The sequence below is a fragment of the Perna viridis genome, chromosome 7, assembly GCF_037379345.1.
Source record: "Perna viridis isolate PV_CMFRI_1.1 ecotype Kerala chromosome 7, ASM3737934v1, whole genome shotgun sequence".
NCBI classification, from domain to species: Eukaryota; Metazoa; Mollusca; class Bivalvia; order Mytilida; family Mytilidae; genus Perna; species Perna viridis.
In genome coordinates this window covers 17,067,237-17,086,922 of record NC_142451.1, presented here as the reverse complement: position 1 = coordinate 17,086,922, position 19,686 = coordinate 17,067,237, and the positions used below count along the sequence as shown (strand labels likewise).

At 32.3% G+C, this 19,686-nt stretch overlaps 1 protein-coding gene across 1 annotated transcript; it reads left to right on the top strand.

Annotated features, from left to right (window-relative positions):
• The first annotated feature begins 1,990 nt into the window (after positions 1-1,990).
• Positions 1,991-18,567, top strand: LOC148611574 (FAST kinase domain-containing protein 4-like). Its single transcript, XM_088592257.1, has 7 exons — positions 1,991-2,104; positions 7,720-9,201; positions 10,034-10,152; positions 12,004-12,115; positions 16,609-16,684; positions 17,584-17,698; positions 18,427-18,567. Exons 2-7 carry the CDS (start codon positions 7,728-7,730, stop codon positions 18,511-18,513), a joined length of 1,983 nt encoding a protein of 660 aa, XP_088448383.1. The 5' UTR covers positions 1,991-2,104; positions 7,720-7,727; the 3' UTR covers positions 18,514-18,567.
• Positions 18,568-19,686: the final 1,119 nt, after the last annotated feature.

The window sequence follows — 19,686 nt, the reverse complement described above, 5'->3', positions numbered from 1 at the left end:
CTTTAATTTGTATTAACCACGATCCAATTGAAAATAGTTGCCCTCTATCCTTTTATCAGTATCTATTTATTTCTATGCATTTATCCGAATAAACAAGCCGTTCAGTGTCGATATATTCAAGTTGCCTATTTATTTTTAGAAGCATAAAACATATCCTTAGCTAGAAGTAAAAACCCTGCGAGATTATAAATAGTTATCAATTATAAAATTGAAATATAAAGAGGAACCCTGAGCTGAGTACCAATTGGAAGAACTATATTCAGATATTTCATACAGGCCCTGGCAACTAAGAGGGGCAGTGGTTACGATGAAGAAACTTGTATAAAGAAAGGGGATTCAGGCTATTATTTGCCGCTTATCTTTTGTCCATTTTTTTTTTTATAAAAGAGGTAGCATAACCCACGAAACCATCCTGACGTATTTTGATCACGATTACCACCTCGTGACATCAGAAATCGTGATCAGACAAGTAAAAATAAAACTTTGCATAGACGATGCCATTTATCGGGAATTGTGTCATTTTTTTGTCTTATGTTATTGGTTTTTGCAATAATCATTCTATCTGGCTATTTTAGCCATGTGTATGTTATAATAAAGCTGTAGGTGCTCAAGGGCCTTAAAAGTACATGGCAAAGTAATTTTTCCAGCACCAAACACGATTGGTGAAAATATATTCTAAGACTTTATCGTTAATGTTAATGTTTGTGTCTCTGGAACTAGGTTTCCATCGTTTTTACATGACACATAGGCGTCTATGGAATAACATGTAGCACTTGAGCTATAAAGCTAATCAACTGAGATATGCAGCTAGTTTAGAGGAACATGTAATTATGTATAATATGATTTATTTCAATGATTGTGGCTTTATTTGGAATGATTTAACAGACAGTTTCGAACTGGAGATCGATAAATTGAATATTTGTCACCTTAGCCTCCTTGAACTACATCTGTTTTGTTTGGTTTTCATAAAAAGACACATCACAAAATTTAAAAAGGTCATTTATTATAAAATGACGAAAACTAAGTATCAAAAGGACATAAGCAAAACACAACAATATATACAGCAATTTACAATAAGTCTAGAAGAACCTAAATCGTAACAATTACTGAAAGTACATAACTAATCCATGAATAATATCTGAGCTGAAAATCAAAGATATAAATTGCATATAGATCTGAAAACTTAAAAACTGGGAATGGCCAACTAGTAGTTTGTAGTTCAAATATGCACTATGGCGTAGGGTTTTGTGTTCATTCATCTAGGTGTTCCATGGAAACCGATATCGAACTTAAATATTACGCAAACTGGCACACTGCTACGATGCATCAAGAGTTTGGGGTGTACATGAGTACATGAGTACTTTAATTTTTGTTTGTTTTGGCGGGTCCTTGGGACCAGAATTTTTTTTATCAAATAAAAGTATCATGATATAATTTTGCTTCCATATTTGAGCTATTATGTATGTTCACTGACATATCCGCTTGCTATTTTATGATATTTATGGAAACAAAATTGGTTCACGATGGGCATGTGGTTTTGTTTTTGTTTTTGTTTCTGCTTTTGTTTTGTCGTTGTTGTTTTTTTAATATTTGTTTTTGTTTTGTTTTGTAATATGTACTTAATATTATGCGTGTTGGGTATTTTTTTTACATTTTTTTAAATTAATAGCTCTATGCAAGAGTAATCAAGGGAACCAAGGTTATAGCGGTATTCAAAAGACAGAGAAACTCCCTGGTCTATGCAAGGGGCATGCAGGGACACTCCCTGGTCTATGCAAGGATTTTCTTGGTCTATTATGTTATGTATTGATAATAATCAAATGTTAGGATTTTAATTTCAATAAAAGTTATTTGATTTGATTTGATCCTGACTTGTAAATTAGAGCGAAATTTACGTTAAGGGTAAATTAATCAGTAGTACGGAACCTCCCTTGTAGATTTTGTATGTTAGAAACACAAACTGGTTCCTGAAGCACTCGATCATTATTACTATATAGTTACCAGATCTAGAAGGTCATTTGCCGGTGCACAACTGAAAAAGCTGGAAAAGGAGATAAATGAGACTTTTCCAATTGGAAACTGGTCAATTTGAAGATAATAAGAGGTGCAATATTAAAAACTGTCTGATCGGTTCGTCAGTAAACTCTGACTTGACAGTTTTTTTAACTACTGTAGTGAATACCATTGCCTTGGCATTGCCATTATTACCAGGCATGACTAATTTTGTGTGAAGCTTTAAGTTTAATATGAAGTTAGGCTTATGAAAAATGGAGCTATTCATTAATCTATAATCTTCCTATATTGTATGCTGTGCCTCTGCATTAAAATCTCAAACAGTCACATCCTAACTGCAGACATAACTGCTGACACAGTGGTAACTTCATATAATATCACTTTTCAGTTCTGACAGAAAATTTTGAGCCATTATATTTTGACAATCTACAATCACTGATAATTATTTAAATGCCTAATTTCCTCACGTTTTACTGAATTTAAGTGTGAAATACCTAATTTTTAGGATTTACATATTAAATTCGATGTTCTGAGTTAAATTTGGACTTATGACATTAAATTGGAGTAAAATAATTAAATTAGGGTATTGATTTAAAATTCGGATATTTTCGATGGGGTTCGGTGAGTATGAAAAATTAGGATACACAGTGTATTTAAATTTGAGGTTGTTTCCATTTAAATTCGAGCTTCTTCCTAATTAAATTCGACGTTGTTCTCGGTTAAATTGGGTGATGTTCCAGATAAATTTTCACTAATTTTGTTTAAAATGTGTCATTAATTTCTTTTGAAACCTAAATTTTTCATGAGTGTAGGTGGTGCCCTTCGTATAGAGAAAATGCGAGTGCCCAAAGTAATTGCTGTAAAGACGCAGTATTTTGTAAAATTTGAACGTCAACAGGCTAACATGAATAAGAAATTAGCGTGCAATAAAAAAAATGGATTTTTATCATATATGATAATATTTAATTGATTATTGAAAATAGATAAAAAGTAATAAATAAAAAATACATTATAACAGGTATTTGTTGATAAACAATTGTATTTCAGCTCCTCATTTTTAAACATACGATTGTAAAAAAATATTTAACCATCTTCACGAAAATGCTCAACAAAAACATAACAGTCTGGCTATAAGGAATGAGGTATTATTTCAGAACTTCAGTCGCACTAATAAAAAAAACAAAAACAGAAAAACACTCATTTTAAAAGTCAGTGGTCGCAACAAAATGTGACGTGTTTGCATGTGTACGAAATAATAAATATATCATTTGATGGTCGGATCTAAATTACATTTCGAACATGAAGATTACATGTGTTGTCACGCTAGGTATATCTCCACTTGTACGGGAAGATAATATCAGACATCACCCCAAAAGTCGTATGTATGCCCCATCTATATAAAGACACCCACCAAATTTAAAACTAATCCATCAGTTGTGAGCCCTTGAAGTGAAAATTTAAAAAGGTGAAAAGTGAAAATGGCTCACAGAACAGGATATCGGAGAGAACCCAAAATCACAACGTATTCCCATTATAGGTAAAGCCTAACAACAAATTTAAAATCATTCAAGCCATATTGGGAGCCGACGATATTTGGCTTGCCCAAATGACAGACAGGTGTCCTCTCGTTAAGTGGGGGTACAAGTTGCACAAATGGTCATCTACAATTTATTTCTGTCAATGCAAGCAGGTGCGACAACAGATAACGTTCTTTGTGTGTATTTTTAAAAAATATATATCAAAATCATTTTTTTCATTTTGATTCTTAAAATTATTAGTACATTTATTTAAAAAAATATTAAAGTAAACATTTAGTTGTTATAATAAATTTTTATTCATATTTTGTGAATTCAGTATGCCTCTGTTTGATTTAAAATAAATCTTATACTGTTACAGGTCTTATTGAATACATGTAATCAATTTATGGGGTAATTGTAGAAAAAACTTGACAGCGACAAGATGTGCTGAACTACCTCCGAATTCTGTTTATAGTTAACTTGCATTCTGTACTGACTGAAATACATGTACATTGTATATATCCATAAAAGTTTTATTTTATACCTAATTTCAAAGGAAATTTTCCGTAGAATTAAAAGCTCCAGTAAACACCCATTAACCATGTCCGTATTCTATAATGTCGTATACTTGTTTTTGATGCAGTTTTTTTTATGAAGTCATCAAATAAAAGATTGCGAAATGCGTTTGCAGATAATGGAAGTTGCTAGCCGACACCATGCAAAGATAAAAGAAGCTGCACATGCTACCACACCAATCAAGTCGCTTTCATGATAAATGCAAGATATTTATTAAACTCTTAATTTCCAAATTAATTTAATTAATCGCATTTAATTACATCGGCTTTGTTTATTCTAAACACTTACATGTTTCACGCACTATAAAATACATTTTAAAGTGTTAGAAGAGCATTCCCTTGGCGAGCATGCAGAACAAAAAACCATGGTACATGGAAACCACTAAAAGAATAAAAGTATCACACACTTATTAGTAAGAATGTCTTGTGTCAAATGTTGATCGACTTTTCTCTTAGAGTTGTTATAATATACTGTATACCTAATAAACCAGTCATATGTGAAAGACCTCATTTATTTAAAGCATTGCAAAATCATGGAGAGGGTCATACTACATAAAAGGGGGGTCCAATCCAGATTTGTTTCACTCTTCAGTACATTGACTTACTTCAGCGTATTTAAATACTCTCAGACCCACATAGGGTACATTTGTATCAGAGTGAGCCAGAAAATTAACACAGCCGCTTGGCTGTTACATGTAGTAGGGGCGCTCATTACAGACCAAAAAATGTATACATATCAAGTCTAAAAAAAACATAAGGTATTAACAGCTTGTTTTATTTTAAAAGACGATTCTTACCAAATGCCCATCATTTTGCTTTAAATAGATTAAATTCTCAATTTTAAAGGGGGTAAACACACTTAAATAAACATTAACAGTACCTAAATGTGTATACATGTAATTACATAATTATGTAACATGTTTTGATTGTCTAAGTTTGAAGATTTATTTAAATGAAGAAAAAAAAATAAATGCATCCCCCACATCATTATTAACCTCGACCCCATTTATTGGGTATTACATTTTGAATCCTATACAATGTTTCAAATTTATATGTACTGCGTGAAAACTGAACACAATTGTCTGTAAACATGTTCGTGTATTAAAAGGCACGTAGATGTAATCAGATTGTGCACTGTTTATATCATCCATAAAACCATAACAAGGGCCATTCCCAATTTTTTTGTGTTCATATATCAAGTGTTTTATTAATATTTTTTTAAAACAATATTTTTTTTTTTAATTTTTTTTTTATCTGGGTTTTGTATACCCCACCACGCGAAATAGTGAGGTATTATGCGAATCAGATTTATAACACCAGTATTTTGAAATCTAACCAGTGATACAACAGTATTACTCCAGACCTACAAGATAATTATATAAGAGGATGAAATTCCACATTCGTCTATACTCTGCTCTCATGCATATAGTTCCAAGTTACAACATTTATTCCTTGAGAATCCCCGTTAACTACCCAGCTCCTATAAAATTGTTTTAATTTACAACGGCATAAAGTCTGTTCTTTTTTGTAGTGGTGGTATCTATAGTTCATAGTTGTATATCCATTGTTACACCAAAAAAATTCTTGCTGTATTGTACATTGAATCATTGAATGTTCATGTTTTAATTTTACAGATTACTGCGTCTTTAAAGCATTTACTCTGGGCACTAGCATTTTCTCCTTACGAAGGGCTAATTATTTTACTCTAATTTTAATGACACAAGTCCAAATTTAACTCAGAACATTGAATTTAATATGTAAATCCTAAAAATTAGGTATTTCATGTGTGAATGTACATGTATTTATGTACAAATGTAGGACATCGCAGACGCTCCAATTTCCGATATAAATACTGAGGTCCACTTCAAGAAGAAGATTCTTTCAAATCTGACATTTATGATGCAAACTGAAATACACCTGCAAGATTGTAATACATGTATTATCAGAAATCTTCAATAAGTGTCTTTTTTGAGAGGAATAATTAAAATCCTGTGATTTCCTGTGACCCTGCGACTCACCTTTTTTTATTTTTTTTTTATTTTTTTTTTTTTTATTAATATATTCGGTTTGATTAAAAACAATCAGCCTTTTAAAACGTTTATGTAGAGTACCATATGCACACTTCAAACACTTTTTAACGACTTTCAGGTTGAAATTGTGCATGTCACTCCTGCCTAATGGATCCTGGATTCATTTTCCTGTATGCTGATACCATGCTTGTTACAAAAAAATTCATTTTTAGCTCACCTTGCAGGGTTTGACACTAACTTTTCTAGCTGGGTAGCCCAAAGGACTTTTTTAACTATAAATTAGGGAGTCTTCAAGATTGCGGCCCTGTAGGTGTATAAAATTTTAAGAATTAATTTAGGTAGTCCTCTCTCATAGGCACAGGTCTACTGGACTACTGATAATGTTGAACCCTGCCTTGCCTAAAGACCGTCTGAGCTATTGTCATCTCTTTGCATATGTCATAATCTTTTTCAAACATCTTCTGCTGTGAAACTGCTGGACAGATTGTAACTAAACTTAGCTTGAATGTTCCTTAGGGTATCTTTAACAGTTCTAGTATGGAGAGATTTTTTAGATCTGGTGAAAAACATGGCAGCCATTACTGAAAATAGACCATAGGGTTAAATTGCAGAATTTTGCAAATAATTAAAAAACATGTGGATAAAGTTAAAGTTGGCAGTGAGTAAAATTGTATAACATGATGGGATGAACCTATGCCAAAATTTCAGAAAGACCTGTTATGGGTCTTGAAATTGATTTTTTCCCCCAAATTTTACATTTTCAACTTAGAAAATCTTCTCTTCTGAGACTACTAGTAGGGTGGGTTATAACCAAGCATGACATGAATGTTTGTAAGGATATCCTTAATAATCTATGTGTAAAAATTTTTGATCTGTGGAAAAACGTGGCCACCATTATTAATAATAGCAGATTTGTGGAAGTAACTGATATTTTCCGTTGATTAAATAATTCTTGTGACAGTAGTACAGTTGGGTCAAGAGTTTGGCTTTAGAAAGCTAAACAGACTATTTTGGACCAGGTGACCGTGAGCAATTCAGACTCTCTAGAGCCTCTTTGATCATTTTACATGAGAAACCTGTTTTGTTGACATTTTGAACTGTTTATTTGTTAAATTACACAGGAGTATGGGTGAGCTAGTTACTTTCGGAGAGAAAGCAGACACTTTATTTTCCACTGGAATCATAAAAAAATCTATCACAATCTGGTCTTAGAAATGTCTGCTCAGTCCATTTCATATTTTGTATATATTTCAATAGTCAACAAAACGGGGTTTCTCTTGTAAAATGATAGAAGCATCAATAAAAAATAAGATTTTTGTAAATAGAACATGATATGAGCTAGAAAAAAGATTTGTTTTTCTTTTATTTGTTGTTCATATGCATTTTGATGCATTTTTGGAACTGTTCAATCACTCTGACAGGATGTTTTTGTTGGGATGTGTAACTCAAGTTGTTGAAGAAATAACCAAGGGAACCAAGATTCGAGTTTAACCATGAATGATCTGGAAAAATTGCGTGCTAAAGTTTGGCTGTTTTACTCACAAAATATTATTTATGATCTAAAATAATGGAATTTTTTTGTAGGCAACAAAATGGCCCATTCAAGTTTGATATCAAGGCTACAGGGTGTGTCTAGATGTTTTAATCGTAGATATATGCCGCCTTTTGGAACAACATTTTCTACTTCATGCAGTTACTCCAGTGCAGCTCCAGAAAATACAATAGAAAAATCAGAACTAGACAAACCAAAAGTAAATAAGAAACCAAAAGTGTTGAAATCTAAGATGAGGATCAATGTTCAACAACTAATGTCTGAAAATGAGATCACATTTGACAAGCAAGTTAGAAAAACGCAAAAGAATGAATCTAGACAAGTCATAAATAGTACTAGACAGGGAAATGTGACTGAGATTAAACTGCTTAATGAAGATGAAACTAAATTGTTAAAAGAGGTAGTAGAGTCCATAAAGGCTACCACAGAACTTTCTGCAACAGTAAAAATGGCTTTTGATAGTTTACAGAAGTGCAAGAAAGCTTATTTTAGGAATACAATAGTCGTAAAGTTTTTGAAAAGAGCAAGATTGTTACAACCAGAGGCAAATATAGCAGATATTATCAAGACACAGGAGTTTAAATCCTTGTTAGAATACTTGCAAAATAATTTAAGAAGTCTTGATACATGGAACTTAATAAGTTGTTTACGATCACTTGTATTATTTCCCTCTGAAGAAAGTATTAGTAAGCTGGTCTTTGCTTTAGAGAGAGAAATGTCATCCAGATTACGGTACACAAATATACATTTGCTAATTGTGTTTTATCAAATTGTTCAAAGACAAGGCACTAAACAAGGAAAAAGACTTCTATTTCAATGTGAGGAACAGTTGAAGCGACGTATTCCTAGGAAACCGCAAGAGCTCATGCTTTTGATGAGTCACTTTGCCCACAAGAAAGAGAGCAACACATTTATAAGATTAGAGGACCATGTATTTGATATGATCAGCCAATTATCTCTTGATAACTATTGTGACATCATCAACTATTTAGCTGTATACGGATCAAGAAACACATCTTTGATTTATCTAGTTTTGTTTTATATAAATAAGACATTTGAGCAGAGAACCCTTGAACAGTTAAGCTCTCTTCTGTTTTCATGTGGGAAACTTGCAATTTATGACACTGAACTTTTCAAAAAGCTCTCAGGAAACTTGTTGGCTTTAAAACCAACATCTGCAAAGAAAACCTGTTCAATTTTAAAATCAATGAGTATACTAGGTTGGCGAAGTACTGAAACAATATCACACCTATTAGACTTTTTAGTGGACAGCAATATAGAGTTAGAATCATCAACATTAGAGAGCACCTTACAAGCTTTAGCTACTTTGAATTACTGTCCCAGACATAAACTTGAGATATTGAAGTCAATTTGTACACAAGTGAATGTGGATGAGATTTCGCAGTTGCAGTTGTTGAACATGGTTTGGTCTTTGGCAGTACTGCAGGAGAGTTCCTCACAGTTAGTCACCTCTGTATTAGAACCAGGATTTATTGGCAAGCTTCAAGAAAGTGGTAAGGTAGTGTAAGCCCTTCATTACATTGTACATTCAAAATTTCTACCAGTGTTCTCCTCTGTGCTTTGTACTGCCATTAATTTTAGCACAACCTAGATTGATACATTTGTATTGACTGTGGTCAAAATATTTCAAAGACAATGTGCTTTTATTCATTAGAAAAGACCAATTAGCTGTGTTTACCGCCTCTGTGTTATCAAGGTAGTGTATGCTTATCTGGAGTGCCGAAGGTTGTGGGTTTGATCCCCAGCTGAGTCGCTATTAAGACTTTAAAACTAATAGTTACTGCTTCTCTGCCAAGCACATGGTTATTAAGGGGAAAGAGTGATGACTGATTGGATCAAGCTCAGAATAATGTATTCAAGTGGGGTGGCATGCCTGCTTCTGTGTACTGAACTATGATATAACGACAAAGGTTTAATACCTCAAACAGAAGATTGTGATTGACTTCGGGGGTTATGGCTCTAACTAGGTCCAAAAGATCCAAATTATATTTTTGTCTGGATATTGTACAGGTTTGTTGATAGACTAAATCTATTTAGATTTTGGATTTCAGGCTCAGTAATAAAGTTGGAGCAGCAATGATAAACTGTGTTTTTAACAAAAAATTGAATTCTACTAGTGGGGTCCTGATATGCTTAATCTAACAGTTAAATTCAGAACTATATTAACATGATTAAGCTTGAATGTTGTGTGCATACGATTGCACAGGGTTTTGACCATTGATGTCTTATTAAGCTGTGCCTATCAAGCATTTTATATCTAACTATAGGCTGAAAGGTGGAGATTCTTTCTCTTGCATTGTATTTCATACTTCTTTAACATTACAGGATATGAAAAATGGCAGTATCAGCTCAAACTAGTCGGAGTGAACAATGCAGCTGTGTTTGATCTGAAAGATAGCAGCAGACCATTGCTACCTGATGATTTGTTATCATACAGACCTCAGGTTTGTTATATTAAGAATTGGCTATGATAAATATTTTGTCTATTGAAAAATAACATAAATTTTCCATGTGCATATTTTTTATTGCACGAATGCAGTAAACAAAATATGCACACAGAAAATTTATGTTATTTTTCAATAGACAAAATTTTTATCATAGCCAATTCTTCTAAATTAATTTTAAAACATATTTTTATCTTTAAACATGAGAAAAGTAGCTCTGAATTGAACTGAATAGGGGCGTGTCAGTATTTTTTTATCCTTTGAGATATAACAAAATTATTTTAACCAATCAGATTACAGTATTTATCTCAAATTAATTTATTCAACTATAACTGCACTTATTCATTTTTTCTGTTGTTGGTTTTAAAACATTGTTGCAATTAAATTACCATTTGTTTTATTAGTATATTATTAGGGGCTTAATCTCGTGAATAATTACTGATCATGGAATACATGAACACAAATACATTGTGAAAGTACAATTACAGTAAATCTGTCCTTATGTTATATGAAAATGGTAAAATAACTGTACTATGATGGATTTTAATTTTTTAGAACAATGTTGTCCTGAAAGGAAGCTCCATTTCACCATCATTGTTTTGGATTTATCATATCTGCATTATGGACTCAAACATAGGAATAGACATACTGTGTACTTTAGTACTGTTTTAATGTTTTTAGTCCCCTTCTTGATAAGTTTGAGTTGAGTTTGATGCATTTTTAAACATTTCTATGTGTTGACAAATATATTATGGTGACACTGGTCCATGTTCAAGTTTCAGTCAATAACTGGCCATAGACTTTTTATTTCACTCTATACATGTAAATGTATTAGTTGTGCATTGGTATATGAGAAATTATACTTGCATGCATCCTTTTTCGACAAATACATGATGGTGACACAGGTTCATGTTCAAATTTCAGTCAACAACTGGCCATAGACTTTTTATTCCACTCTATACATATACTTGTATTAGTTGTGCATTGGTATACGAGAAATTATACTTGCATGCATCCTTTCTGCTTAAACTTTCCTCAACTTCTGATTCTGTTATATTCTGTCTGTCTGCCTATAATAAGCATAGCACCAAGCTTTTATAAGTAAGATAGAGCCTAGTTCTTACAGTACATTAACTTAGGTGTTTTCTTTTACATGTATGTGATGTTTTCCAGTTTAACTACAATTCACATTCATTAATAATTGGTCCATTTCAAAGTTGTTCATTACAAAAGAAGTACCACATGAACTGAAGTTGAATTTACTGTAGTTTATTTGTTTTGATTAATGAAATACTAGCTGAATTAATTATCTGAAAGCAATATGCTTAGAATACATATATATGTATAAACCTGTAGCTTTGTTCATTGCAGCACTACTCTCTTTAATCATTACACAGGCAAAATTATTTCACATAATTTTCACCCGAACTGAGCAATAAACTTTGTGTGGCAGAATTCATGTGAAATTCGTGTTAATCGAGCCTTCACATGAAATTCACACGATTTGATCACATGCAATTCATGTTGAGATGAATTTCACATGAAAATCACGTTAATTTCATGTGAGGTTCATGTGAATTTCATGTGAAGCTTGATTAACATGAATTTCACGTGAGAAACATGTGTATGTGAAACTTGATGACATGTGACTTCCTAGTAATGCAAATCTCAAGATGTTCATGTCATACATTGTAGTAAAAAAGAGCCAGGGAGACAATCAATCTTATTTTTTGGGGTAGGTAGTAGTAGTTATTGTGTCATTTCAGACATGTCTGGTTTTGATTATTGCAAAAAAAAATTTTCTTCCTCTCTTGTATGTTTACATGTTTTGGGGTTTTTTTTATTTCACAGGATCAAGCAATGAAATCCAAACTTATTGATGATGTTCTTAGTACATTGAAAAAAATCTCTGGTAATGAGTTGCGCAAAACTCATGTGAGCACACAATATGGATACAAAATTGGTAAGTATACAGTATAACAATAGACTGAGCAATCACTTGTGTAAATCTGTTAATCATTATTTACTGTTACAGAGATCTTATTGGTTACTGAAGTGTACTGTGTATCATAGGCCTGACACAACTGGGTGTTTGACCTTGCAATTGTTTATCTAACTGAGTGTTTGACCTTGCAATTGTTTATCTTTCATGACAATAATGTTGTTTAATAGGGATTTCACCAATTGTTTATGTTCTCTGGACAAACCTAACCTTAGGATTTCATCAATTGTTTATGTTCTCTGGACAAACCTAACCTTAGGATTTCACCAATTGTTTATGTTCTCTGGACAAACCTAACCTTAGGATTTCACCAATTGTTTATGTTCTCTGGACAAACCTAACCTTAGGATTTCATCAATTGTTTATGTTCTCTGGACAAACCTAACCTTAGGATTTCACCAATTGTTTATGTTCTCTGGACAAACCTAACCTTAGGATTTCACCAATTGTTTATGTTCTCTGGACAAACCTAACCTTAGGATTTCACCAATTGTTTATGTTCTCTGGACAAACCTAACCTTAGGATTTCACCAATTGTTTATGTTCTCTGGACAAACCTAACCTTAGGATTTCATCAATTGTTTATGTTCTCTGGACAAACCTAACCTTAGGATTTCACCAATTGTTTATGTTCTCTGGACAAACCTAACCTTAGGATTTCATCAATTGTTTATGTTCTCTGGATAAACCTAACCTTAGGATTTTACCAATTGTTTATTTTCCTAGGACATACTGCATCTAGAAATTTTGCCAATTATTTATATATTTTCAAAATACTACAGTCAAACCTGCTTTTCCTGTCACCTTCACTTAACGGTCATTTCAAAACCTGCACAACTGTTTTCTCTATTTATTTCAACTCAAATCAGCAGTCACCTCCCTAAAGCGGCCAACGGTCACCTAATTTTCAGCCGAAATAGTCTTTCTGACTTCTTATACCGGTTATTTTGTAAACATTCAGTTTATCACATGACCTGATAAAAGTGACATGTCATGATTTATTTATATTTAGAACATGTTAATATAGATAATTAGGTTGCCCGAGGGATTAAATCAGTATTGCAATGAAAACAAAATTAAAAATTCGATAGTAATGGTGTGAAATGTACTCACTGGTCGTAAATGTCAGTCTTCAGTTTAATTATGAAAGTTTAAGTTGCAACAAAATGTCTCAGAAATGGAAAATGGAAAGAAATGAGGCAATTCAAAAATTAAATAGTGAAAGAGGTGCCCATGCCATTGTAAAGGAAATTAATGTCGGAAAAACACAAATACTAAAATTGCCTAAAGAAAATTATAGAGGACGTTGAAAATAACGTAGATGGTGAAAACAACATAAAACGGGAAATGAGGAAATACTTTGTTTTTTCTTGTCATGTATTTTTATCTGAACGATATTTTGAATGAAAATATTTTTAAATACATGAATCTACCTCTGAAAATGAAAGATAAATACACGTTATATTATGACAATCAGAGTTAGTACAATCTAATGGAATATGGGATTATATGATGACATCAAAGTCTTTCTACATCACAATTTGTAACCTCATTCCAAAGGTCACCTCTCTATAAAAGTCACTTTGAGTGTACTTAGAGGTGACTGCTTAATACAGGTTTGACTGTATATCTTGGGGATTTCCCAATTTTTTATGTTCTTTGGACATACTGTTTCTAGGGATTTAATCAGTTGTTTATGTTCTTAAGACACGCTGTAGCTTGGAATTTCACTTTTTAGCTTACCTGGCCATAGGGGCCATGTGAGCTATTGCCATCACTTGGCGTCCATCGTCGTTAACAATTTTTCAAAACTCTTCTCCTCTGACCCTACTTGACCAATTGGAACCAAACTTGGTATGAATGTTCCTTGGGGTATCCTACATAGAACTGGTATGAGGATTTTTGATCCGTCAAAAAACATGGCGGCTGTTACTAAAAATAGAACATAGGGGTCAGACAGTAGTTTTTCACATATATCTCCAAAACTGTTAGGTTTAGCCAAATTTTGACATCAGGTAAAAGTGTTCAGCATGATGAGATCTATCTGTGGTCGATTTTTGTGTTTTAATCTTTTAAGGTCTCACTAACCACTTCCGGGTCAAATGGCCACCCCCCTATGTAGTACCAAAAACACACTGAACCTAGACATATGCATTGTAAGTGCATTATTTGTGTGTATTATGATTAAAAGTAGTCAAAATAAAGCTGAGAATGTGAACTTTAAAATCATATATGTAATTAACTACAAAAGTGTATGAATATTGTTTACATGTGTGAGTAATTTGCCTCCATGCTGTCAGTTAGCAGAACAGGTAAAAATGTGGATTTTCAGTATTATTTATTCAAGTAAATTTTGTGAAGAATTTATACTATGATCCTACCATTAGCATAATGATTTTGGAAGCCTTATTTTCCAAGCTTCGCAACGGTATGCAGCTTTAAGATGTCATTTGTCCTGGGAATTCACAGTGAGACTTTGAAAATTACTTTTTTAACATGTAAAGTAATGGAAAACGTTAGAAGTGTTTAGTGAGACCATAAATTAAATTATGGCATATTTCAGAGAAATGCATAATTTGAGGAAAATTGCCTTTCCTGGTCATTATTTCCATTTTCCCATAAAATCAGTATAGTGATATTGGTAATCTGGCTATATTTTAAGATGTGCATTGTGCAAGGTAATTTAAAAAACACCATAGCAACAAGATTTTTATCAGTAACAGTGACTCATAACTTGACGTCATCCATGAAATACACAACGTCACTGCTTGGGATATTCAAAGTACTCAAATAGTCACACAGCACAGACTAAGAATCACACAGTAATGAAATAGGTATGATATAAATTGTTGAAATCTGTTTTTTTTTCATAATGATAAATGATATTTACTATTACAACTTCTTGAATTATCATAGATATCAATTTGGTGTGACAAGTTAGTTAAAATTGTAATTTTTTAGTAATTTAGGGAAAATATCACTGAGGGGCATGATATAAAAATGACCATTTCTTTGTAGTCCTATGTCTTATTTTGATAGTTTTGGTCTTATTAGACTCACAATATCACAAGCTTTCATAAAATGTAAAAACAGAAAAACATAAAAACTCATAAAATGTTTTTAAGGTCTCACTAACCACTTCCGGGTCAAATGGCCACCCCCCTATGTAGTACCAAAAACACACTGAACCTAGACATATGCATTGTAAGTGCATTATTTGTGTGTATTATGATTAAAAGTAGTCAAAATAAAGCTGAGAATGTGAACTTTAAAATCATATATGTAATTAACTACAAAAGTGTATGAATATTGTTTACATGTGTGAGTAATTTGCCTCCATGCTGTCAGTTAGCAGAACAGGTAAAAATGTGGATTTTCAGTATTATTTATTCAAGTAAATTTTGTGAAGAATTTATACTATGATCGTACCATTAGCATAATGATTTTGGAAGCCTTATTTTCCAAGCTTCGCAACGGTATGCAGCTTTAAGATGTCATTTGTCCTGGGAATTCACAGTGAGACTTTGAAAATTACTTTTTTAACATGTAAAGTAATGGAAACGTTAGAAGTGGTTAGTGAGACCTAAGCTATGTTGGAGTTATTGCCCTTTTTCAAGGTTTTTTTTGCTATTTTTAATGTTATTTCTTACAAAAATCTTCTCCTCTGACACTACTTTACCAATTGGAACCAAACTTGGTATGAATGTTCCTTGGGTATCCTGCATAGAACTGATGTGGGGATTTTTGATCTGTTGAAAAACATTGCCACTGTTACTAAAAATTGAAAAAAGGGGTCAGACAGATTTTTGCATATATCTCTAAAACTGTTTCTTTCAGTTGTTGAAATGATTGTTATCATAAGGCCCACAAAAGTCTCCAGGGATCAAAGTTGTCTGACAACTCCATGTAAGAGTTATTGCCTTCAAAGGTGAAAAATAACATTTTTTACAGTTTTCAGCCAATGTCTTGAAAACTATGATAGATAGAATGAAACTTTCAGTTGCTGAAATGATCCTTATGATAAGGCCTACAAAAGTTTGTGGGGATCAAAGTTTTGGGACGAATCCTTGTTAGAGTTATTGCTCTTGAAAGGCAAAAAAATATGTCTTTTTGAAAGGAACAAATTAACCAGGTGAGCCATTCAGGCTCCTGGGAGCCTCTTGTATTTTTTTGTTCCATGGAGAAACTTTGACTGGAGATTTTACCAATACTTGAACAGAATTCAGAAACTTCAGAAAATAAGACCTTAAAACATTTTAATGGCAAAACAGACTACGCATACAGCAAAGCTTCCTTATACTTCTACAAATGGTGCCCATTTGTTGCCTGTTTTTTTTTTTATATTTTAAGTGAATGCTTTGTAGCACTTTGTAAACATGCATATTCCTCACTGATCAGAAAGAAAGCAGTCTTTATGATATATTATGTTGTATTGACTCTGTTGTGTTTTTTAGATGCAGAATTAATTGTTGACCAGTCTGGTTGTCTTGTTAAGTTCTCTGATGACCAGGAGTCTGAAAAATATAACAGGTAAGGCCACGCGAAAAATAATGTTTGTTACCCCATAATTGACCCTAGCTCCTGGCTTTGGGTAGGTTGGTAGGGACAATATTTTTTTTCCTGCAGTTCATATGATTCTGTAAAAACCATGATAAAAGAAGTGAAAAATGTAACTTTGAAAATAAAAAAAAATTTCAGAGAATGGCAATAAAAGGATTTGGGTAGTGCCAATTTTTATGGGTATGTAAGGTAAGGGAAAACAAACTTAATTTTAATTTTGGCCCAATAGACTTCTGCATTTCTTAGAAGCAGATGGTAAGGCATTATCCACAAATTTGTCTAAGAATCATGTATTATGTATGGCAGGTGTAAAATTGGGCAATTTTAAGCCAATAAGGATGACAAGTTTTACAGATTCTAATATTGATGGATGCTAAGTGGTTTAATATAAAGTACTTATGCTCACAGTAAATACTTCGGGTTATTTATTTTGGCATTTTCAGACAGATGGCAAAAAAAACCACCAAAATAAGCACATTGCAAAAATTACTTGCTATATGGTAGTGTCAGCAGTATCGAAATCCTACCTGTGACAAAATAACATCATTCTTTTAAAAATGTCTTTTCTCATCTTTTTATCTGCAGTTATTCTTTTGTCCTTATTTTATACTTTTGTTGCCCATTGTCAAAAGGGCTTAAATTTATTCACTCACAGTAGAAACTTATCATTGCTAACCTCACATAAGTTGAATAATTAATTTATTGCAATGCACTGGAATTACAACCCTAGTAGGGATGGGGTAATCGTAATCAGTAACAGTAATCATCTGTAATCAATTACATTTTTGGTAGTTAGGTTACCTTACAAATAGTCAGATAGCATGAGTATATTTGTACTTTTTGATGTGTAATTTAGTTACATTTTCCAGGGTTGCAATTAGAGTTCAAGGATTCCATGACCTTACAGTTCCTGATAATATTCCAAAAGGACCTGAGGCTATGATGATCAGGCATCTTGCTTGCCAAGGTTACAAGGTTCTTACAGTAAGTAATGCCATGTCAGTTTTTTTGGAAAGATAAAAAAATGCTTCTGTAATAAATGTTATATGCCACTTCAAGTTAATTCTTAAACTAACCTATAGAGTGGTAGGAAAAGATGTAGTGTTATATAAAAATGTACAAGTTTTAAAAAATTCTTGTATTGCCAATAATGAACGATATATTGTCACAATCCAAGGCATGTTTAGGTTAGATTGCAGAAGATAAGTCCATAAATGCAGTTAAAAATAAATTGAGCATCAGTAGTACTTTTATAGAATTCAGTGTAATTTTTTTATCCATTCAAATAATTTGGATTTACATAATAAAGTACATGTATACACGTATTGTTTATGAGGTGTATTGAATAAAATTCAACAATTAAATTTTTGTTTGATAATTATATTGATTTGTACTTTAGTAATGAAATTGCTATGAACTAAGGCCATACAAAGTTATTGTTTTGTTTCTCAGGCCAGTATTCTTTTTCACTTTTATTGCCCGAAAAATGATGAGGGTGCTTTTTTATATAAATTAATGATAGGGCATATGCTCTTTTGTTTCTATTCTTTTAATAAAGCAATAAAAATGGGTTTTGAGGCACCCTCAAAAGATACGATGGATGCCCTGAGAACCAAAAAATTTATTTTGGCCAATAAAATTGCAAATGAGGACTTGTTGCAATAGTCATTTTTAAGCTTCAGGATACTAAAATTGTAATTCTATTTTTACAGATTCCCTTTTATGAGTGGTCCAGTCTGAAAAGTGATGAAAAGAAGTTGAACTATCTTAAAAACAAAATCAATAATGTTGTTTTGTGATATTGAAATAATTTAAATGTGTTGGTGATCAATAAAATATTTTAGAACATTGAACTATGTTTAGTTTTTGATGAACTCAGTTCCCAGTGACATGAAAGTGAAAACAACCTCCATTCTATCAAACCTAATCTAGATGTTTATAAATCTACTATTGGCTATTGCAAGTTGTCATAGCAGGTATAGCATTGGATATTCTGTATCTAATCATGGCATTCTGCTTGGATGTGATTAATGACCTTGATCTTACCCTAATTGCTTGTTCTTTTTCAATTAAAAATGTTCTTCTACATTGTTCAGATTTGTGAAAAAAGGCAAAATTATTGAATTGAGACAATAAGTAAGATTTGTGTAAGATGATTCAACACAAAATATTGTTGATTTTTGCAAGATATTGATTTTTTTTTTACTTATATCTCATTTTTAATATGTTTATATTTTCAATTATTTAAAAAACACCATACAATCAATCATGATGTCATATGATTTGAGTTACCATGGGAAACAAAATAGAGGCTCAAGAGAGCCTGAATCGCTCACCTTGTTAACCATTTGCTTATTTGAAAAACTTGAGGAATGAGACAGGCCAAGTTAAAATTAACTGAATTGTCATTGGTAGGAAATGCTTTCAATACATGTAGTATTTTTATGACCTGAACCAGAATTTTGCTAAAGGCAACAGTTTTTGAATTATTTTCAAAAAACTGTCTTCCGACCCCTATGTTCCTTTTTTAGTATAGGCAAACATATCAATTCACGGATTAGAAATCACAATTCATTTTGAGCATAAAACACTAAAAAACCAATTTGCTTATTTTCATTAAATGATCTTAAATGGTTGCACATGCGAAAAATGCTAAAAAAAACTGTTTCAGGGCTGTAACTCCTACATCAAATGATTTAAAAATTTTGGCATAGATCCGTCTCATGATGCTGAACAATATAACACTGCCAGAATTTTGAGTTATTTGCAAAAATAAAATAAAAATAGCCAGGTGAGCTAGTAATTTTTCAGATAAATATTTATTATGTTTTTTTGCGCTGGAACCTGAGATTGTGAATTGAAGAACTCAGATTTTAACTTCATTTCATGATAAATAAAATTGATCTGGACATATTTATTAGTTGTACAAGACTTTGTAAGATAAAATTCCTTTAATCTGAAATTAGCAAAAA